Source organism: Cebus imitator, unplaced genomic scaffold, assembly GCF_001604975.1.
Source record: "Cebus imitator isolate Cc_AM_T3 unplaced genomic scaffold, Cebus_imitator-1.0 Scaffold387, whole genome shotgun sequence".
NCBI lineage: Eukaryota > Metazoa > Chordata > Mammalia > Primates > Cebidae > Cebus > Cebus imitator.
The window spans coordinates 1,874,115-1,897,591 of record NW_016107702.1 but is presented as its reverse complement, the minus strand read 5'-3'; the positions used below and the strand labels follow the sequence as shown (position 1 = coordinate 1,897,591).

At 38.6% G+C, this 23,477-nt stretch overlaps 1 protein-coding gene across 1 annotated transcript in view; it reads left to right on the top strand.

The window, feature by feature from the left end:
* The window catches only part of HACD2 (3-hydroxyacyl-CoA dehydratase 2), an 85,241-nt gene that overhangs the window by 38,709 nt on the left and 23,055 nt on the right, over positions 1 to 23,477 (top strand). Inside the window, exon 4 of the mRNA XM_017508212.1 lies at positions 10,263 to 10,351. Within this exon, the coding sequence (XP_017363701.1) occupies positions 10,263 to 10,351 (89 nt within the window). The remainder of the gene's footprint in view (positions 1 to 10,262; positions 10,352 to 23,477) is intronic.

Below are 23,477 nucleotides of genomic sequence, written 5' to 3'. Positions count from 1 at the left end.
GTGGGCCTCCTACTCGAGGAGCGCCACCACCGCCACCAACCCCGTATTAGTACAGGGATGGAAAAGCAGAGCTGGGCAAAGTCATTTGTACTTTAAACATCTGTATGAACAGCCCTCAAGAGGCCCTTTCTTTTATCTTTTGCCCTCAGTCAGAGTTGTTACCCCCAAACAGTTCTTCATGCCTTGGTTATGGGCTCAAGATTCAAAAAGCCAGGATTTTCTAGAAGTGTGGATGACAGAAAAGGAAAAAAGACTGTATTTTTCCATTTAAATGCCACTTTAACATTATTTATTAGACAAATAACATTATAAATATAGCAGTGGAATTCGTTTTAATAAAAAGAAAAAAAATGCCCCTATATTCTGCAATTCTAGTCAACAGTTTTTATTTTTCTGTGTTTCCTTTTAGACCTGTTCTGTATGCATATGCACTGCCTGCACTGTTATAATTGAAGTGGCTATCATTTGGATTCTCACTGGTTTTTTTCCTTTAATGTACTCATTCTCATTTCTCCATTTTGTTACATGATCCTCTATAGTGACACTTAAATGAGTTTATTTTTTCAATAAGTAATACATTCACGTGGTGTAGAATACAAAAGCTATAAAAGGGTATGCAGTGGAAAGTGAGTCTCTCTCCCATCCCAGTCCCCCAGCCATCCAGTGTCCTTCCCTAGAGGTAACGATTTTTCTTCATTTCTTGTGATATAACAGTATTCTTTTTTTTTTTTTACTTTGATTCTTCCCCTTGATTTACCAGTTTTCGGGATAATGTGTTGGTTTCCCAGAACCCTCTAAAGAAGACCAGTGAAAAAGTGTGTAGGGTTTCTTTTTCCATGTAAAATGTGTTTTATTTTATTTTTAAAAGGTTCCGGGTTTAGTTTGAAATCAGACAGCAATACCTCTCATTCATTGACTGAAATTGGCTTCAGCTACCAATACTTCATTAACTCTAAAAGAAAAACTATTTCAATTTTGAGGGAGGATAATCCAGTTTAAGTAAGTTTTACATTGGTCTATAATTTAAAATAGAATGAGGGCTAGTGTTTCCTGTTGCTTCAGTACCTGGAGTGTCATATTCCCAACTCAGGTAGGCACTAATACTCACACACACACACACACACACACACACACACACACACACANCACACACACACACACACACACACACACACACACAGAGCAAGAATCAGAGTATGTCAAAGGGCAATGAATGTTTTCATTATGTCATATTCCCAACTCAGGTAGGCACTAATGCACACACACACACACACACACACACCCCCACCCCAAACAGCAAGAATCATCCAAGTATGTCAAAGGGCAATGAATGTTTTCATTTTATTATTTTGTCATCATAATCTCATAGATTTTATGTATTTTATGTGATTCCATCCATTTTAATGATTCTTTCTAATGCTCACATTAGCCCATCTTTGGCCAGTTGGAGCATCTTCAGATCATCTTCTGAGTCCCTTTTGAAAGGACCCCAGTGATGTTTAATAATTTTCTGCTTTCTGGTATGACAGAATGTTTCAACTCATTTTGTATTCACTAATACTTCTAAATTACTACAAAATATCTGATAATGAGATGTATCACCATGTCTCTCTTAGCGGAGAACAAATTGTTCTCATTTTTTAAATATTAGAAATATTTTTTCAACCACTATCTCTGTCTATGTATACACTCTTTACTCTTTGGCTTATGCCCTTAGGGTCTCTGTTGATAGGTAGATGTTTTAGTCTTTGGTTTATGCCTTTAGCATACATCTTTATGTGTAATTACTACTTCAAAACATGCAAATATTCTTTTAACTCTTGAATAACATGACCAGATTCAATTCCCAAAGGATTGTGCCCATTTGCAAAACGTTAGTATAGTTGTTTCAACATAATATCAGCATTTGGATATTATGATTCCTTTTTAATATTCACTAAGTTAATCATATAAAAATCATAGGTATTAATAGTTTCATTGATTTGCTTTATTGCTAATTGCGGAGTTGATTGTAATCCATATGTTTGTTAATTAGTTGTGACCATTTTTATGTGACTTGTCTGTGCCCTTTGCTCATTTGCCATTAGGATCTTGATTTTTTTTAAGATAAAAACAATTCGTATTCTTTATATAGTTTAAATGTTAATCTGTTGTCATACTGGTTGCAAGCATTTTACATTGTGAACATTTCAAACATTGGTTGCAAATATTTGATTTTGTCCTCGTTATATAAAGACCATTAATTTACCTTCTTAGAGAGTGACCACTAAACATTAAGCATAACCCCAAATACCAGTTTGTTGTCTTGAATTATCTATGTAAGCTTGGCAAGTCACTTTACCTTCTCCCAACCTCATATCTATCAAGTGTTGAACTTGATCCCTTAGATCCTTTCCAACTCTGACAGCTGGGATTACAGGTGTGAGCTATCATGCCCAGCCAGGTTTAGCTTTTTGAAAAAGCTTTGCATAAAAAAAACTTTCAAAAGTATATTGAAACAGAATTTAATAAATTTTTAAAATAGAAATACTAATAAAATGGTTTTTTATCCAGCATTCAGGGTACTTAGGGATTATTCGTATAACTTGGTGCATATATACCAGTGATGACACATGAAGTATCAATACGCTTGATTTCTTATGTTTCTTCTTTAAAATTCATTTCAGTTTCATTACAATTAAGCATGAATATATTTATTAACACTATCCTTTTAGCCCAAAGAAAATATAATGCCCTTTTAAAGTTTAGTACATATTTCAGAAATGCCAACCTCAAGTAAATCCACAGAGCTTATCATAAATACCATAGTTTTGCTATTGACTTCAGTCTAAGACAAATTTCTTTTGTCAGAACCCAATAACCTAAGTGTGGTTATGTGAAATGTATTGAAATTGCTTTCTGGGGGTGGTCAGGAGATGTAACCCCAAGAGACATGGCCAGTTTTCTATGTTCTGGGAAAAAAAAAAAAGAGAGAGAATTGGCCTCTGTCAGTTCTTTGAAAACGCCAGCCATTCTCTTCCCTGAGTCCTGTGGTGTTTGAATCTGCTCCAGCACCTGTTTTATATCCCTTCCTTTTCCATTTTGGTCAGAAATATTTTCTGTTACCCCGAAATTAACTTGTACCCTAAGAGAAAGTATTTAAGACAATTCCTAGGCTGGGCGTGGTGGCTCATGCCTGTAATCCCAGCACTTTGGGAGGCTGAGGCGGGTGGATCACAAGGTCAGGAGTTCGAGACCAGCCTGGCCAAAATGTTGAAACCCCGTCTCTACTAAAAAAAAAAAAAATACAAAAATTAGCTGGGCACAGTGGCACGCACCTGTAACCCCAGCTACTCAATAGGCTGAGGCAGGAGAATCGCTTGAACCTGGGAGGCAGAGGTTGCAGTGAGCTGAGATCACGCAATTGCACTCCAGCCTGGGTGACAGAGTGAGACTCTGTCTCAAAAAAAAAAAAAAAAAAAAAAAAAAAAAGAAAATTCCTGTTCAAGATTAGAAGTGATTCACTTTTAGAATTATCTTTTTGCTAGTGCCAAAAGTTTAATTTATTGTTAAGAATGATGATTTTTTTAATTTTGAAAATTTAATTTGTGTTCTTTAAAAGTTTAGGCAATGTGGAAAAGTACAAAGAGTAGAGTTTAAAATTATTCTGAATTCTATCAGTAGAGCTAATCTTCATTAGTATTAGGTAAATGTCATTCCAAAGAACATTGTCTTCACATATTTATTAATATGAGAAAGAAAAGTAGGCAGACAGAGAAATCAAGATAGCTTATATTATGAAAAAGACATTTTTCATTAAAAACATTGTTCGTCAAAAATAAATTATGACTTTTTTTTTTTTAACTGTGTGTGTGTGTGTGTGTGTGTGTGTGTGTGTGTGTGTGTGGTGGTGGTGGTGGTGTTTTGAGATGGGGTCTTGCTCTGCATCCAAGCAGGAGTGCAGTTGGTACCATCGTAGCTCAATGCAGCCTCAAATTCCTGGGTTCAAGCGTTCCTCCCACCTCAGTCTTATAGCAGGGGTTACGGACAAATGCTGCCATGCCCAGCTATTTTTAAAAATTTTTTTCTGTAGATGTGGTCTCTCACTGTGTTGTCCAGGCTGGTCTCAAATGCCTGGCCTCAAATGATTGTCTCATCTCAGCTTCGCAAAGTGCTGGGATTGCCATGGCTGGCAATGCTATTTACTAAAAGAATCTCTCTAAGAAAAAAGTTATGAAAATTCTAGATTCAAATTATGCTTACCTATATTTTCATTTTATGTAACATTTCTTAACTCTGTTAAGGCTATCTAGACAATATCTTTTCATTCTATTAAGGAAATTAGTATCTCTTCCCTGACTCACATTTTTAAGTTATTAATTTATTATTATTCATAGCATTTATAATATAGTCTTTGACCATAATTACCATAACTATTTAATCTTAGTATTATATTTGAATAGATTTAGTGCCCACCATGGGCATTTTTATTATGACTTCTCCTTTCCTCAGTTCTTTTTTTTTTTATTTATTTCGTTTGTCTGAGTTTCTGACAGCTGGTGTTTCTCAAGGTCACATAAGCATTATATGTGAAGTTCTTTCACATTTGGTGATGTCTGCCTTTTGCCTTATAATAACATTGGAACGATTTCTTGGGTGGGTATGATATCCTTGAATGTACTCTTTTTGTCTCAGACCTTTATAGTGTTGCTTCACTGCCTTCTGACTTTGGATGTTGCTATGAAGAAGTCTAAACTCAGGCTGATTTTCTTACCACTTTGTAGGTAATTTTTTTGGTCTGGATCTCTGAAGTATTGTTTTTATAACCAGGAAATTTCTCAGTTTTAGTCATTCACTATCAGTTGTATGGAACACAGGATATTCTTTCAGTGCAGATTTAGTTTTTTCAGTTCAGGTTTCTGTTCCATGTTGCATCCTCGACATTGGGGATGACAATTATCTTTATGTTGGGTTGTCTTTGTCTTCCATACTGTCTTTCAGTTGCCTTAATCTTCGACTTTCCGCCAGATGCAGTGGGTGGCTTCCTTTTGTCTCCTTGTTTTCTCGTATTATTTTTGTGTTGTTGCTATGTCTCTTCATCTTGCTGACATGTTAGCAGTTCTGTCTAGCAATTTTATTTGCTCTGATAGGGGTATTACCACATTCTCCTTGCCTGTATTTTAACAGTATTAAAGATTCAGTTTTTTTCCCCTCTGAGCTATGATTTAAGGATTTGAGTTTTTCTGTTTTACACATTTTTCGACACCCTGAGGACATGGGTAGAGGTTAGGAGAGTGTATAGTTATGAAAACATTATAAAGCCTCAGTAATTAAAATTTACGTATTGATATAGGAAGACCTTCCGGTTAGATTTTAAGGGAAGAAAAGCAGGGTATAGGAGAATATGTATAAAATGCTTCTTTTATATAAAAAATTGAAAAAATAATGCATATAAGTATGTCTTTATACATTCACCTACATATTTGCTTTATATACTTTATCTCTGAATGCTAGACAAGGAATTAATAATTGGTTACTTTTGGAAAAGGGACCTGGCTAGTGACGGGAGTAGGAGAGAGAATTTTCTCTGTGTATCTTTTTGTATTTCTTGACTCTTAAGCAACATGAATGAGCTATGTATTAATTATGTGGACACTGCTTTCTGTTCTGAGATTTTAATTGCCATGTAGGATTCCTCAACTCTGCAGGAAGTGTCCTTGGTTCCCATAGGGAATTTTTTATCAGTCTCCAACTCAGTGTGGGGCCTGGAAGGCTCAGCATGAATGAGGTGGCTCCTGGTTAGTCACTTCCCCCACTTCACCTTTGCTGTTCAGCCTCCATTTCTGTCACACTCTAGCCAGAAATTTGTGTTTCCCTCCAAATCTGACTCATTAATGAACATTCAGGATTTTGTTTATTCACCAATATTAATTTTGGGGGAAGAGACTATGCCATAATCTCTTTCTTTTCCTGACTAGCATGTTTTAAAATACATGGCATTAAGTTATACCTATTCCTTTTTGGTTGCTGGTGGCAATTTTTGTTGTTGTGATTTAATGTTGTTACTTTTGATTCAGTATATTTTGTATTTGGTTAGGGAGATTCTGTGATCTGATTTCACGTGTTACCATGTTAGCCTACTACACCTAGGCTATATGGTCTAGCTTGCTGCATCTAGGCTATAAACCTCTACAGCAGGTTACTGGACTGTAAAGCAGTTGTAGCAGAATGGTGTGTGTGTATCTAAACATAGAAAAGGCACAGTAAAAGTATGGTCTACAATATTTAAAATGACACTTACCATGAATGGAGCTTGCAGGACTGAAAGTTGCTTTGGATGTGTCATTGAGTGGTGAGGGAATATGAAGGCCTAGGACATTGCCGTGCCCTGCTGTTGACTTTCTGAACCCTGTACACGTAGGCTACTAAATTTATAAAAAATATTTTTCTTCCTGCAATAATAATTTAACCCTAGATTACTGTAACATTCTTACTTTATAAGCTTAATTTTTTTTAACTTTTTGTAAAACTCTTAGCTTAAAACACATTGTATAGCTGAACAGAAATACTTTACATCCTTATTCTATAAGCTTTTTCCTATTTTTCTTTTCTTTCTTTCTTTCTTTTTTTTTTTTTTTTTTAATTTTTCACTTTTACAAGTGCTTATACAGTTTAGAAATGTAATTCAAGACATCTAGTCCTTTGCCGGTAAATATTGAACCTGTGTTTGTGAATGACACATTACTTTTATCTTTCAGCTTCCAAGACCTTTTACTTGTCTGTAATTTTTGAAAATGTGCTTATATATATATATATTTTTTTTTTAANTTTAAAACTTTTTTGTTAAAAAGTAAGACACACACACATGGCACATCTACACAGGGTCAGATCATCAGTATCACTGTCTTCAACTTCCACATCTTGTCCCACTGGAAAGGTCTTCAGGGGCAATAACACATATGGCGCTGTCATCTCCTGCAACAATGCTTTCTTCTAGAATACCTCCTGAGGGACTTGCCTGAATCTGTTTTACACTTAACTTTTTTTTTTTTTTTTTTTTTTTGAGTAAGTAGGATTACACTCTAAAGTAACGATAGAATAGTATAGTAAATACATAATCCAGTTATATACTTGTTTACTATCAAGTATTATGTACCATATATAATGTACTGTGCTATATTTTTATATGATGTGTTATGTTTTTATGTGATTAACAGCACAATAGATTTGTTTATGCCAGCACCATCAGAAACATGAGTAATGAGTTGCGTTATATTGTTAACAATAGACATTACTAGGCAACAGGAATTTTTCAGCTCCTTTATAATCTTATGGGACCATTATCATATATGCAGTCTGTCATTATCCAAAATGCCATTATGTGGTGCATGATTGTACTCAACTGTCAACCTTGTCTTTGTCCGGTATAGCCAGCCTCCCAACTTCACTAACCTGCTCCATCTGAAGGTTGAACCAGCCAGGGAGGATTTCTAGTGCTTTCCAGCTTTGCAGGGCTCAGTGGTTTAGGGAGTCCTTAGGGCACCCTCATTCTGGGGAAGCAAGCAACCAATTGCCGGATCCACTTTAATACAGCTTTTGCTTAACACATACACAACTGTGTGTCTTTTTATCTGCCATTGTTTTTGCTTCAAAAGTTCCTTGCCCTTTTAGCATAAATTCCCACAATTATTTCTCAAATTATAACCTTGCTTTACCAAAGATTTGCACTGCTGACAGAGATATCTTTTTGAAACCAAGATGTAATCATGCCGTCCTCCTGTTTACAAGTGTTTGGTCACCCCTCATCACCTTCAGGAAAAAATCTTATTTTTAAGAGTTGTGCCAAAGCATATCAGTCATAGGGAGTGTGAGCCTACCAGGGTCACTGTCTTCCCTTTGCATCCCCAGTGTGGAGAGCAGTACCTGGCACAGAGTAGGCACTCCACAAATATTAACAAATAGTAGATATCTGGTACATCTTTTTTGAATAAAGTTTAATCTGGTGAGAGTTTACTAGTAAGATTGCAGAATCTCTCTGTCATCTGTAAACAGCCAATTTAAGTAGCCAATAACAAAAAAAATTTCTAGTTTGGGTTTTAACATGCTATGCCGTTGTGTTCAAATAAGAAGTAATGGCATATAAATGCAAAAACAGTGGGATTGACTGCAAGAAATGCCAGAAAGAAAGAGGACCTACCTGCCAGGCACACACCTGTCATTCCAGTAATTTGGGATGCTGAGGCAGGCGGATCAGTTGAGCTCAGGAGTTCAAGACCAGCGTGGGTATCATGGATGAAACCCTGTCTCTACTAAAAAGACAAAGATTAGATGGGCATGGTGGCACTTGCCTGTAGTCCCAGCTTACTTGGGAGTCTGAAGGCAGGGGAATTGCCTGAGCTTAGGAGGTGAGGCTGCAGTGAGCCATGATTGTACCACTGTACTCCAGTCTGGGCAACAGAGTGAAATCCTGTCTAACCAAAAAAAGGAGAGAATCTAGTCTGTCTTGTATATCCATACTCCACATTCTACAAGGATTTGTGGTAGCTCATACACAAAATTATCACACTATAGTATGCTTCAGATCTGGCGTGAAGTTTTCTGGCTATCGAGTTGAAGAGGGTGACTGAGTTATATAATTCTCATTATTGGAAAGGAGCAAACATTTCTTAACATTGAGCTCTAAAACAAATTTCCCACCTGAGGTTTTGTATGAGAGGCTTTGAGTGATAGGGTGGACACTATACTGTATACTGTTCCTTTGGCAAATAAGGCAATATTAATAATTTTTTGACAGTTTCTTATGAAATCCACCCGATAATAATGATAAGTCTAACTTGAGTTGCTAGTTCTGTTCAGAGTTAAGATAATGCCCATCTGTGTGGCCTTCTGTTGTTTAGCTTAAATTCAAGAATAATAGACAGAGCTCCTGGCCTTTTGACTGGTCCAGTAGAGCAGGCATTTTGAGATTGTGCTGTCAGGCAAGGGCCTGAACTGCTGTTTGCTGGGCGACTGATTGAAGTAATTGCCTATGCTACAGAGTAACTAAGTGGGAGTTGGTCTGAATGACATGATTTGGGAGAAATTAAGGTGCCCAAGTAGGCGAGTTCACGGGCTAGAGACTGTAGGAACACCTGCAGGCAAGGCCAGAAAGATCTTGACATGAATACATCATAGAAAGTATTGATCAGCTTTTTGTTCACTACTTATTAAAATTTAAATTTACCGTCAAGGGTGTGCTAAGACAGGCACTTTTGTATATTGCTAGTGGGAATATAAATCATTAATAATAAACTTTTTGGAAAGCAATTTGGCAATACATTTCAAGAGCAATACATTTAAAAACATTCATACCGGCTGGGTGCGGTGGCTTACGCCTGTAATCCTAGCACTTTGGGAGGCTGAGGCGGGCAGATCACCTGAGGTCAGGAATTCAATACCAGCCTGGCCAACATGGTAAAACCCCATCTCTACTAAAAATACAAAAAATTAGCCCGCTGTGGTGGCATGCGCCTGTAGTCCCAGCTACTCGGGAGGCTGAGGCACAAGAATCACTTGAACCTGGGAGACAGCAGTTGCAATGAGCCCAGATCATGCCACTGCACTCCAGCCTGGGTGACAGAGTGAGACTTTGTCTCAAAAAATAAATAAGTAAAATAATTAAAGATGATTCCAGTGTTATAACCCGAGGACATTAGGAGGATAATTGTGCCATGTAATGAACAAGGTGATTAAAAAAAGGTTTTAAAGATAATCTTTTTTTTGTCATTGTGCTTGTTGGCAAAATATTCAAGTAGATAATAAAAGATACCTAACTTAACTATTAAATAGTGCATCACCTCTGATGTCCACGAGCTTCCAGCACTCATTAGACACAAATAGGATTGATTTCTTATCCTTTGTTGCCTATTTGTTTTGAAACCCATATTGTAAAATGTCCTTTTAAAGCCTTATTTTAAAGGGTAGATAGTGGTTTTGCTTTCTCCATCTATACAGTAAGTGTAAAAAATACTGCACTTGGTCAGTGGTTTTGAGAGGCTTAAGAAAGGTACCTGGATCCCATTGTTTGGTAATACCATTAATAATATTGTTTTTAGGGAGAAAACTTTTTTTAATACTGACTACATTGAAAATTTAGTCTGTATAGCAATAAGCAATATAGACACCTTTCAGTTGCTCAAGATGGTTTTGGCTCTAAACATTTAAATTGGAATGTTTTAGAAAATGTATTATATAGTAAAATTTAGTACAGTACATTTATTTATCCATCCTAAAATTTCTTTCAGGAATTGTTCCATCTTCTGTTGTCCTGACTTCTTTCCAGGTGATGTCAAGAGTTTTTCTAATATGGGCAGTAACACACAGCGTCAAAGAGGTAAGTGTTTATATAGACTAAAATAAAATAATATCAGCACTAGCAAACACTGGTCACCTCTTCTGAATCACGTTTGTTATGGCTAAAGATGGAGTTCCAGGTCATGTCAATATAGCTGAGATAAAGCTCACATTCACTGTAGGAATTGGATGAATAATGAAAAGGGTACCCTAGATATGCAGTGTTGTTAAAGAGAAGACTGATTAAATGGTAAAGTTCTGTAATTTGAGTTCTCATGGAGGTTCAGATGGTGTGGATGTGGTCTGCAACTCAGCTATATTTTTCTGATATCTTGTTTGTATCTACCACACTAAACTCTGGGCATCTGCATTCTTGTTTTATTTGTGAGACGGGGTCTTACTCTGTCACCCTGGCTAGAGTGCAGTGGTGAGATCATGGCCCACTGCAGCCTCAGCCTCCCAGACTCAAGCAATCCTCCCACCTCAGCTTCCCGAGTAGCTGGGACCACAGGCATTTGCCACCCCACCCAGCTAATTTTTCTGTATTTTTTGTAGAAACAGGGTTTTACCATGTTGCCCAGGCTGCTGTCAAACTCCTGAGCTCAAGCTAACTGCCTGTCTCAGCCTCCCAAGTACTAGGATTTCAGGCATGAGCCACCACATCTGGCCCAAATCATCATTTTAAACTAGTCCCCTCTTATCCAAGGGGAAATGCGTTCTAAAAGCCCCACTGGATGCCAGAAACCATGGATAGCACTCAACCTGATTGCTGCTGACCAAAATACGTTTCTGTTTATGTCTTCCACCCGCAAATGTAATGCCTTTTAAATATTTCTAAGCATTTATCATGCTGTGTAGCCGTAACTTTTGCAGTTTGAGGTTCAACAGCACAAATTTCTTTGTCTTTCTTCACAATTTTACTAAAAGATTTGTTCCTACTTTAGGTCTTAGCAATGGGCCAGTAGCATATACAGTGTGGATACACTGGACAAAGAGAGGATTCATGTCCCAGGTGGGATGGAGTGGGACAGCATGCGATTTTGTCATGCTGCTGAGAGCAGTGTACAACTTAAGAATTAGAAATTGTTTCTTTCTGAAATTTTCCATTTAATATTTTTGGACTGTGGTTAACCAAGTGTAACAAACTACAGAAAGCAAAACTCCAGATAAGGAGGGACTACAGTATTTCTTCCTCCCATACTTTTGTGTATATACCATTTAATTTTAGCCAACAACTCATAATTTTATCTTCCAATAGTCTCCAGTGACCTAAACTTTTTCCTAATAGTAACTCATCTGCATTCTTAAATAGGTAATTATGTACTTTCAGTACTAATACATAAAGTCAAAGTATTGTTCACTATAAAGTGTCTAATCGCTTTGCCAATACAGTCAGATATTAATTGTCCAGGTGCTAATGCACCAGTTGATATTTTCTTCATGGGCTCTGCTTCTCCTCCTCCCTTCCACTTAGTGACCTCTACTTGGCTTATGAGCACATGTGCCAAAGCAGTAGACAGGTACATCAAAAATGCTTTACAACTCAACTCCAGCAATTCTATTATTCAAGTTGTTGTTAGCAACATTTGCCGGGATTTCCTGGGTAGGCCATTGAAACTGGTTGGCTTGCAAAGCTATTCAGTGTCTCTGTGGATTATAGGTACATGGATCTGGTGTCATCCTCCATAACCATGCTGCCTGCCAGGGACAACCACATAACAGACGGTTTCACATATATTATCACATTTGAGCTTTACAGTAATTTGTTATATACTCATTACATTTGCATATTCAAAATTGTTTCTCTTCAACCAGAGTGACTCAATTTCTGCTAACATTAACATATTTTTTTACCTGCTGGAAAGAAAAAGAAAAGGCATATCATTTTCTGAAGAATGTAGTACAGTATATGTTATTGTATTCCTGTCGCCTATTGGATCCTCTTGTTTTTACATATACACTGTTGATGAGTTGACTTATTCTTTTCACTTGTAATTGGGCTTCAGTGTTTCTGCTGTCCTAGGATCATGGTTATTTTCTCCTCATTCCCTTTTTCTTTGCACAGAACTCCTCTTTCATGATTTTGTTTAGAGCAGTAGGTGCCCTCCGTTTCTGCTCTGTGTCTTCGACAGCTAACTTGAAGAGCCTGTTGCTGTGGCCCTTCAGGCCAGTACTTGCTATCTGTCACCTGTTCCTTGGCCCCTTCTCTTGACCAAATGCTATTTTTCCTGCCTTGGAGTTTCATGTTAGCTATAATTCAGTTTGTTCTGTACAACATCACATATGACTTCCATTCTTCTATTTCCTGAAGCATCTTTAAAGTATCTTTATTTTCCTTAATATTCAGCTATGTTTACTTTAATGGTGGGAACTATATAATTAATGCATAAGGAAATTGACTTCAGAAATAACTGCTTAATCACATATATCACACTTGCAGTAATGTAATTCTTGTAGTAATGTTCAAATTCTTTTCATACTACTATGATTTGTCAGGTTTTTTTTATATCATATTCCCTTCTGAAGTGGACAAGAATTCTTCATTTTCATCTCATTACATTGAATTTAGACTCCTGCTCCACCTTCTCTGCCCTGCCCACTTTCTATGCTCATCTCCCTTCTTTTTCTGTACCTGTACATGATGTACTAGGGTATAGCCTATATAACCTTTTCCGACTGGACTCTACTTTTTTCACATGAGATATATTTCCTTTTAAGAAGCCCTATAGGACATGCATCAATGCTTGTTGTTTTAATTCTCTACCCCATGGAATGCTAGTCACATAGATGGCATGTACATTGTGAAACTGAAAGATGAACAGATGGTTTTCTCTTATGACATATAAGGATCCACCCATCAGCTAGTGTGACACCTTGATCAACAGGGTATTAATGAAAAATATTGAATCAATACACAGAGGCAAGAAAAGAAAAAAAGAATTGTGATCCATATGCTTAAGTGCTTTTCCTTGAACTAACATAACAAATAACCCATCCACCTTCTTCCTTTCAAAGAGACCATATAAATGAACAAAGGAAAGCTCTGGCTTTTGGGAGGCCAAGGCAGGTGGATCACATGATCAGGAGATCGAGACCATCCCAGCCAACATGATGGAACCCCGTCTCTACTAAAAATACAAAAAAAAAAAAATAGCTGGGCATGGTGGTGCACCCCTGTAGTCCCAGCTACTCAGGAGGCTAAGACAGGAAAATTGCATGAACCCAGGAGGTGGAAACTGCAGCGAGCTGAGATTGTGCCACTGCACTACAGCCTGGGCAACAGTGTAAGACTCTGTCTCAAAAAAAAAAAAAAAAAAAAAAAAAAAACAGAAAGAAAGAAAAGCTCTGGCTAAAACAGATCAGCTGTGTCCTGCTCCCTTCTGGCTTGCTGCTGGGCTTTGTGACACAACCTACCGTTCTTACCAACTCTTCAGCAGAATGCTTACAAAAATCTTGTACTTAGTGTTTAAGAAAGTAGCCTCTAGTTTTCTATACTAGTATTGGTTTCTGTTCGATATGTTATAGTTTACAGAGGGCTTTGTTAAAGTATGTTATGATCATTCTCTCTTGACAACCATCCCTTGAGGTAGGTAGCTTGTAGCCTCCATTTAGAGTTTGGAAGCTGGAGCAGCAAAGTGACTATTAACACCCAACAAATGGCAGGGTCAGGATTGGATTCTGAATCCAAGGTCTTTCCACTGCATCAGAGCTGTCACCTTCTCACCCTTTAAAAACATGATGATGGCTGGGCACAGCGTCTTGCACCTGTGATCTCAGCACTTTGGGAGGCTGAGGCAGAAGGATCACTTGAGCCAGGAAGGGGTAAGATACCAGCCTGGGCAACATAGTGAGATGTCATCTCTACAAAACAAAAAAAACCTGACGTAAACCTGATGTTCTTAACTTCTGTTGTGCTGACTTCTCTCACTCCCCTATGGAGTGGAAATGCCTGTGTAAGATCCATAGGTGCTTTTCCTCTTCAACAGTTCCATCATGCCATATGCATATTAAGATATGATTCTCCTGCTAAATCATCTGTACGTCAGATGTACACATCAATTGTGGGCCTTAGGTGCTTATCTGCAACACATTGCTTCTCTGTTTTTATACTGCTCAAATGCTCTGAGATGAATCCTTCCAATTAATCAGCCTCTCTCCTTAAAAGTTCTAAGGCTCTTTCTCAAACTAGGATGTATGCACTATTTGGACCAGAATTACCCAGAAAGCTTATTAAAAACACATATTCCAGGACCCACCTTGCACTTGATACAGAATGTCTGAAAGTGGGACCAGGGAATCTGAATTTTTATTAGGCTTCTCAAATAATTTTAAGAATTCCGCCGGGCGCGGTGGCTCAAGCCTGTAATCCCAGCACTTTGGGAGGCTGAGGCGGGTGGATCACAAGGTCAAGAGATCGAGACCATCCTGGTCAACATGGTGAAACCCCGTCTCTACTAAAAAAAATACAAAACATTATCTGGGCATGGTGGCGCGTGCCTGTAATCCCAGCTACTCAGGAGGCTGAGGCTGAGAATTGCCTGAACCCAGGAGGCGGAGGTTGCGGTGAGCCAAGATCGTGCCATTGCACTCCAGCCTGGGTAACAAGAGCGAAACTCCATCTCAAAAAAAAAAAAAAAAAAAAAAAAGAATTCCAAGGTTTGAGAAATTATCTAATATACCTATGTATTGTGCTATAATTTTTGTGACCTTCTCTTCTTGATTTTAATGTACTTTTCTACTTAGTTTACTTAAAGCGTAATCAAATCTCAGCATCTCTTTTCTAACTCCAAGAGCCATTGTTTCATTCTCAAAGAATGAAAGCCTTAGAGTTTAAACTGCTAAGTAAAGGTACTGTGCTCTCCAAAATCCAGCGCCTTTGCTGATGACTAGTTAAGAGGAAGCTTGAGGAGCCTACCTTACGGTAGAGGAAGATCTGAAATCACTGCACTGAAGAAGCAGCAACACTGACTTTGGTTTGTTTTCAAGAGAGAAGCCTAAGGAATCCAGCTGCCTCACACTGGGGTGGAGTTGCTGGGAAGGGTCTGTAGCAGGCATGTGCCCCATGCTGTGGGCCAGAGCCGTCAGGGAGATGGTTTCAGAGGCCATTCCCACCTGAGGAAACAGTGCCGACACCTCTTCCTGGGATTCCTCAGAAGCGTCACCTTACCTGGACAGTTCTGTTCTTTTCTAGGTGATTAGAACTCAGTATTCTAGAACGTGGAGGCTTAGCACCCAAAATTTAGGTGAAGGGTTGATGAGTTTGGGCTTTAATGTTTACCTTGTGGCTTAGGATAAGGCACTTCAACTTTGCAAGTCTTGTTCTTCTCATCTGTAAAATAGTAATGCTAATATCTGCCCTGTCTGCTATGCTGCAGTTTTTGTGAAGATGAAGTAAAAAGGATCTATGAGAACAAGGTGCAGTATCGAGAGAGAACTCAAGGTCTCCAGCATGCAGGTTTTCGCTGGGCAGCTTTTGAACCCCTTACAGAGCAGCAAGCAGCTGCTGTGCAGAGGATTGCCACTTCCTTCAGAGATAGAATGTAGTTTTCCTTTCTTCCTCTTTCCCTCTTCCTTTCCACTCTTGTAGAAGCCAAAGCACCAGATACATAATGTCCTAGCACCCCAGCTCCCGGTCCTGTTTTGGTTGTTGGGGTTTTTCCTTCCTGCTGTGTCCTCCAGCTGGGTCACAGTGTACTTGTGTTCTTCCTGCCTCTGAGGCTGCTTCCCTGGTTGGTGTGTCTCCTGTGGCCGCACGCCTTCCGTGTTGTCCCTGATGTCTGTGTTGTGAACTTCCCAGCATGAGCCATCTGTGAACATGGTGTCATGGTGAGGCAGAAAGGCAACTTCTTACCCCCATCATTCAGATGAGGAGATGAGATGCAGTGTCGGGGGCACGCCATTTCTTCCTTCAGCCCTGCGCGTGGACCAAAGCTGTGCCATCCTGTCATCTAGCCCCAGTGCCCTTTCCACAGTGACACTGCGGCTCAGTTAGCAAAGGCCATTGAGTTATCTTCAGTATCTTTTAGCCTCCCCTAAAAGCCATATGTCTAAAATCCTCCATCCTATTCCGTCTACTTGGTTACTTTCTATTTTAAATATTCTTGTAGGTGGATTTACATCACCTTCACTTTTAAAATTAGCACCTCTCTTAAAGGTAAAAAAAAAAAAAAAATCCCTCCTTATTTGATTGTTAATCAGACACTGTCAAACTTGAAGCAGCTCCTAGACAAATACAGCAGCACTTTAGTGGCATTTCCACTTAAAGATTGTGTTACTTATAGCTAGCTGGTTCCTTTTGCCATTACCTATATTTAGCATAGATGGTTTTGGCAAAATCAGAATGTCTATTTTTCTCTCAGTGTTTTTCTGCCTGTCCCTTTCCAACATTTTATTGTACTATGTATAAAGATTTTATTTCAAAATATTGAAAAAATATTTAGATCTTTTAGGTTCAGCGTAGATTCACTTCTCTCTCTCTCTCCCTTTTTTTTTTTTTTTTTTTTTTTGAGACAGGGTCTCACTCTGTCCTTACCCAGGCTAGAGGGCAGTGACACAGTCATCTCACTGCAGCCCCAAATTCCTGAACTCAAGCAATTCTCCAGCCCCAGCCTCCTGAATAGCTGGGACTACAGGTGCACACCACCACACTCAGCTAATTTTTTATTATTTGCGTATTTATTTTTGTGGAGGCACGGTCTTGAACTGTTGCCCAGGCTCATTTCCAGCTTCTGGCCTCATGCAGTCCTCCTGCCTTGGCTTCCCAGAGGGCTGGGATTACAGGCCTGAGCCACCACACCAGCCAAAAGTAGGCTCACTTCTGCCATCACATGTCGCATCTTTCTCCCACTGTCTTAGTGCCTTTATAGCTCTTGAAAAATTCCACCGGAACTTAGTTGTTGTCTAAAATATAATATCCTCTGATGATAATTAAATTACATATAAAAGAAAGAAAGAGAGAGAAAGCAAGCAAGCATCTTAAACCATGGAAGCCAACATTGCCATCACTTTATACAGTACTTTATACAGAACCTCTTTGTCAAGTAATAGTTGGATAGATTCCAAGCCCAGCAAAATCAGGAAATTGGTTTCACTTGTCTTTAATGTTAATCTTGTTCTGCTCCGGGCTCGTCATCACTGCACCCTGCGCCCTCCTCCCCAAGATAACTGTCCCTACAAATACTTAGACATGCAAAGCTTCTCAGGGCCTTTTTTTTTTTTTTGCTATCTCACCTCAAGGGCTAAAATCTGATATGCACCATTCCTCATTGTCAATTCTAGTGTGAGAAGGGACATTTATACCAGAAGTCTGCACCGTTATCTTAATTTGGGGAAATCTCATTCCGGAGAGGAAGGGCCAGGTCCTGACCTAATAGCCCCAGAGGAAAATGTCCCACTGTCCTGAGGTTTCCCTAGAACTCAGAACTGTCCCTGCCCTAGCCTACTCCATTCCAGACTGTCCTGGCAGACACCAGTCCCTGCAGGCTTGAGCACTGATCAACGTCTTCCTCTACCTCTGCCCCAGGACTTCCAGATTTTAGGTTTTTCAGTGCATTTAGCATTTTGGTTAGCCTTCTAAAATATTATACTAACACTCTCTCATTTAATTTATCTTCTAGATGTATCCATAGGGTCCCCTACATTATTCCCATTTTTGATGGTGAAATGTTGGACAAGCTTGTTAGAACACATTCTCTTCAAGCATAAGTTGTGTCTATACTGTTGGGTGGTATCTTAACATATGTATTGATGCTACTTTCCCATAGTGGGAAGCCTATTTAGAGCTAAATCTGGTTACTTGCAGTTCTGGGATTAACAAAGATGGTTGACTTTTCACTTTAGGAAACTGTCATAGAAAAGGAATGAGAGTGAAGGAAGAAAAAAGTCATTACCTTGGGCTTAAAATAGTAGCCATATGTGAACACTTGAAATATGGTTAATGTGACTGAGGAACTGAATTTCAGTTTAACTGTATTTTGAATAGCTACATGTGACTAGAAGTTGCACTGTTGGACAGTGCAGCTCTGGCTATTCGGTGTGACGTTATTTACTGTTCCCTTGATTTTAGTCAATTCAGTTTTCCTATATTTTATCTCATGTGTATGTGAATGTATAATTTTTCTTTTAAAGAAACAAATGCTATAAGGTATTTTGGTATGTTTTCCTTAAATTAAGGGTTTTTTTTCGTATTCTAGATTAAATTGGCATAAAAGTCCTAATTGCAGGTGTGGGAAATGGTGTTGATGGCGTTCTCCTCATGCCCTGCAGAGGCAGCACTTGGCTAGGTGGTTAGTCAGGAGGCCATACAGGCCTCCCCTCTCAGAGGGCTGCAGCTTGGACTCTGTGGTGGATTCACTGTGATAAACTTTGCCATTGTTGAAAACGACTTCACATGCCTTTTCTCTCCTATTTGAGTTAAAAGATGCATAGGAGTACAATCAGCGTTATTATCCCACTGAGTTTGAAGATTCTCATCCCTCACTGTAAAAGTGAGGTGATTGGCATGCATCGTGAGCAGATTAAACTATGTCAGCAAAGACAAGAAAAGTTAAAAGCTATTACCTGTAAGCTACTTTTAAGCAGATATGCTCCACAGTAAAGTGGTGGCATTTTTAAAGCATTGATTAATATTCATTTGAAAACTTGTGGGAGGAAGAACTCTCTCTTATTATCTGCTTCTTTGCCAAAACATCAGTCCTTTATGTAGTGTAGCTTTTTAAAAATAAATCTATTTTGAAGTACTAATAGGGGTATCAGAGGGTTTAACTAAAAATACATAAATATGGCAAGAATACCAGTACCTTCAAACCCCTGATAGTTGTCCTGCGCAGTGAATTCAGTCAGGTAACTGATCTCATTGGGAAACTTAAAGACCATAGAGGAACCTGAAAAAATTATCCCCCATCACTCCTGTGAAATATCCATACAGTGTATTTCCATTGCTTCAGGGAAGTTCAGTAACCTTTTTAAACTTAACCTGTATCAAAAAGCCCTGTAGTCAGAACCTCTCACAGCAAGCTGAGATGGATCACAGAAAAACTAAAGCATATGACTAAGCTGTCTGCATTTTCCAGAGAGAGGACTCTTTCCAAGTCTGGAGTAAAACCCTGGTGTACTTCCGGAATTTGTAAGATGTGCCTTGGTGTACATGTGTGGACTTGCGTGTATGCATGATAAGGGCATGCTTTGCATTTTAGAAGGGAAGAAAAACTAATTATTAGGCTTGTTACACTAAAGATTTTTAACTTTTGTTTTCTTCAGAAAAACTAATTATTAGGCTTGCCACATTAAAGAATTTTAGCTTTTGTTTCCTTCAAGCCATAAATGTTTGCTTACAGCAGGACAAGTTTTGGCGCCTTCTCCCTCTCACTTCCTTTTGCTCCGGCTTATTACCAGAATAGCCCAAAACGTGACAGTTGTGAATCTCTTCTGCCTTCTGCATTGTTGCTGTTTTGTTAGGTCAGGTTTAAATAATCTTTTGCTAAGGTCCTTGCCTTAAAGGAAAGTATGTTCAGAGCCTCAAGTGTAAAAACGAATCAAATTTTTAAATAATACTTTATGGTTTTTAAAACTTTAGAGTTTTCAAATATGTTGCATGACATTTGTGTAGCACTTTACCATCTGTTGCAGAGGCTATCTGCTGGTGGCAGAGATCTGTCCCACAGGATTTTAAAAGAACATGCAAGAAAAGCATGGTGACTGGAGGGTGCATGCCATCTCATACCAGCACCTCAGCTAGAGATTGCCAGATAGATTCAGTATTGTGAGACCTAATTTAAAAAAAAAGTTTTTTTTTGTATTGTACTTTAAGTTCTGATTTTAAAAAAAGCACTGTACAAGCCCAAACAGAACATCTATGATCAGGGACCATAGATCACCATTTTGATATTTCTGCTCCAAGAGATGGTGTTCATGGCCTTTTTTCCCTATCTTTTGAAATTTCTGCAATTATTACACTGTCATAGAACAAAAAGAACCATGACATTTCACAAAATATATTGCCATTTTCATGTTCTTTTGACATTTCAGTTACCTTTCTGTTAATGGTAAATCTTCTCCTCTGGAGTGTTGGGTAGGCACATTGGGATACTGCATTTGTAGATTTGGGGGTGGACTGTGGGATGAGTAGGCCCCAGCTCTTTCCTTGGGACCACAGTCACCAATTGCTGAGAACATTGTTCTGTGGGCTGTCATTGCTAGAGTTAAAGGACTATCACTTCATAGAATGTTTAGACTGGATTAGCTATATATGACAAAGGTTGGAATTAAATATGACTCCATTCTGATGCAGTGTCTGTGTTTGAATTGAGTTTAAGATAATAGTTGCATGAAAGCTTTTCAGTTAATAACATGCTTTTTGGAGGTGAGCAAATCAAACAGGACTGAGGAAGAATATTGGGAAAGACCAGCAGCTGGTGAGATCCTTAGACATCTCACAGTTGGTAGACATATGTTAACCTTCAAGTAGAGGAAGAGATGGCATCTCTTAAGCAATACTTAGGCAACAAAAAGCAAAACAAGAACAACACAAAACATTTTATTTGTAATTAAGCCTAAAAGGCAGCCATCATTGTATGGAGTTCCAGGAGTGACTAGCATAGATAGTAGTATCTCAATAAATTGAATTTTTCCTTTCTTGGAATAATAATGCTAACTGCTAAAATGGCAAGTGCTTTGCTAAGCACTTAATATGTTTTTCTGATCTCTCCAGTTTACAAATTAGGAAGCTGAGGATCTGAGAGGATAAGTGACTTGCCGCAGAACATGGAGCCAGGAAGTCTGCAGATCTGTTTGATTCCAGAGTTAACATTGATTGGAGTAGAGGCCAGCAGTAGTGAGTAGCTAGGCTAGTTTAGGTACCGACCATCCTTCCCTTATGTTTTCCAGAAAACAGGCTGAACATACAGTAAGCATTAAAGTTGGACTAATGAGAACATTTTAGCATTTAGCATTTAGACACACACAGATCTGTGTGTCTGGCTTTGTCATAAATGCAGAATTAACCATGTATCGCTTGTTGATTGCATGCTTATATAGTTTTTCATTGCATGTTCAGAAAAGTTTACTTCGTGACCAAGAGTTGTTTTGGTAGGGTGGAACATTTAACTAGGCCATTATTCACATCAAAAAATAGTTCTCAGTTATTGTGTTGTAACGGTAAGAACTTTTTAACCAGTTCCCTTTGTCACTGTAGGTTTAAAAAAAAAAAAAAAAAAAACTGTGTTGCACATTATTCTCACTTTTAAAGGGCAAGAAGTATTAATACTTTTATAACTCACATTTTTCATAAAATAGGAATAGTATTTTGTCTAGCAGGTACTTTGTCATGGATTTTTAATAATTATAAAGGACACCTTTACACATGAAATCATTGTATGAAAAGACTCATATTAGTCTGGATGCAGTGTCTCAGGCATGTAATCACAGCAGCCTGGGAAGCCAAGGAGGGCAGATCACTTGAAGTCAGTTCAAAACCAGCCTGGGCAACATGGTGAAACCCTGTCTCCACCAAAAAATAAAAAATTAGCCGGGTGTGGTGGCACATGCCTATAGTCCCCAGCTACTCCAGAGGCTGAGGTAGGGTAATTATTTGAACCAGGGAGGCGGAGGTTGCAGTGAGCTGACACTGTGCCACTGCACTCCACCCTGGGCAACAGAGCAAGAATCCTTCTCAAAAACAAAAAGACATACTCATCCAAACATCTTTTTTTTTAACTACCATGTTTGTATCTATTACTATTACATTTAAATATCTTATCAAGGATGAAATTCCTTTTAAATAAGTAGCCAAATGAGTTACATTTTTGTTCAAAAAAGCTTAATCAAGCTATAGAAAGGACCAAGATTGTTGTCAGAACTGTCCTGTTCTCCAGCCCAACCCCTCAGCTAACAGACCAACCAGGCACCAGCACTGCGACCCCTTGGGAGCTGCCTTCCCACCCAAGGCTGTTCCAGCCACGTCGGAGCACATTTGCTGAGACTGCAGATGGGTTGCCATCTATTATTTCTTCATTCTTGTTCATTCAATAAATATTTATTCAGTATTATCTGTGCTCCAGATATTGTGCTAAGCACTAGGTAAGACACGTGAGAAAAGGAGAGACACAGTTGCTGCCCTCACGGCCTTCCAGCCTAGTATGAGTCAAGCAGAATCCAGCAGACAGCAAACACCACAGAGTGGGATAACTGCTAAGGCAGAGGCATGACAGTGCTGTGACCACTGGCTCCTTCCTCCGTTACCCAGTTGAGGGTTGAGTAAGCTGTTCTGGTTCTTTAGAAACTGTGCCACTCTCCCAGGCCCCATGGTTCCCCTCATGGAACCAAGTCTGTGAGTTAACACAAAGCGCTCAGAACAGTGCCTGGTGCTTAGTAAGTGCTCAATAAATCTTAGCTACCAACTAGGCATGTAAAATGTAACCTAATCTTTCCCAAAAAATTTAATGACAAATTTCTGTACAACTGTTTTGAATTCTGTGTCCTGAGGTTTCTAACAGAGATACAATTGGCTTTTCACATGGAACTGAATATGTTCTTTATATATGCTGAAATAGTTTCACAGCTAGCTGGTGAAAATTTATGCATAATTACTTTTATCATTCTTAAGGAATAATTAGCCCTGCTAATACGAACTATCATTATCTTAATCATCATTATTATCCCAATGTAAAGCATTTATTACGAATTTGATTTTGCGTTATAACTAAGCTAGCCCTTCTTCAAAGCAACTTGTGACCTTGCCTTCCATGAGTTTATGGTCTAAGACAATAGTGATGTGGAGGCAGATTGAGGTCAGCGTTCCATATGCTGTTCCCTCTCAAGCCGCCTTCCATTTGTGTACCCTTGTTGATATGTTTTTTTATAACTGTTATGGTCTTTTGTGATTATAAAGCCCACCTCTTCCAGCAGATCCTGAGGCCCCACCTCCAGAATAATATGTTTAGAAACCGGGTAGTAGTTATATTTCCTTCTCATTATATCCCCAGAGTGGTTGCTTAGTATTTAAGTGTTTTTTAGAAAATAATTTTTCCTGAAGTAATTTCAAACTTAGAGAAAAGTTGCCAGAGCAGTACAAAGAACTCTCATATTCCCTTCACTCAGATTGCCCAGTTATTGGCATTTTACTTCATTTGTTCCATTTCCTATTCTCTCTGCCTTTTTTTTTTTTTTTT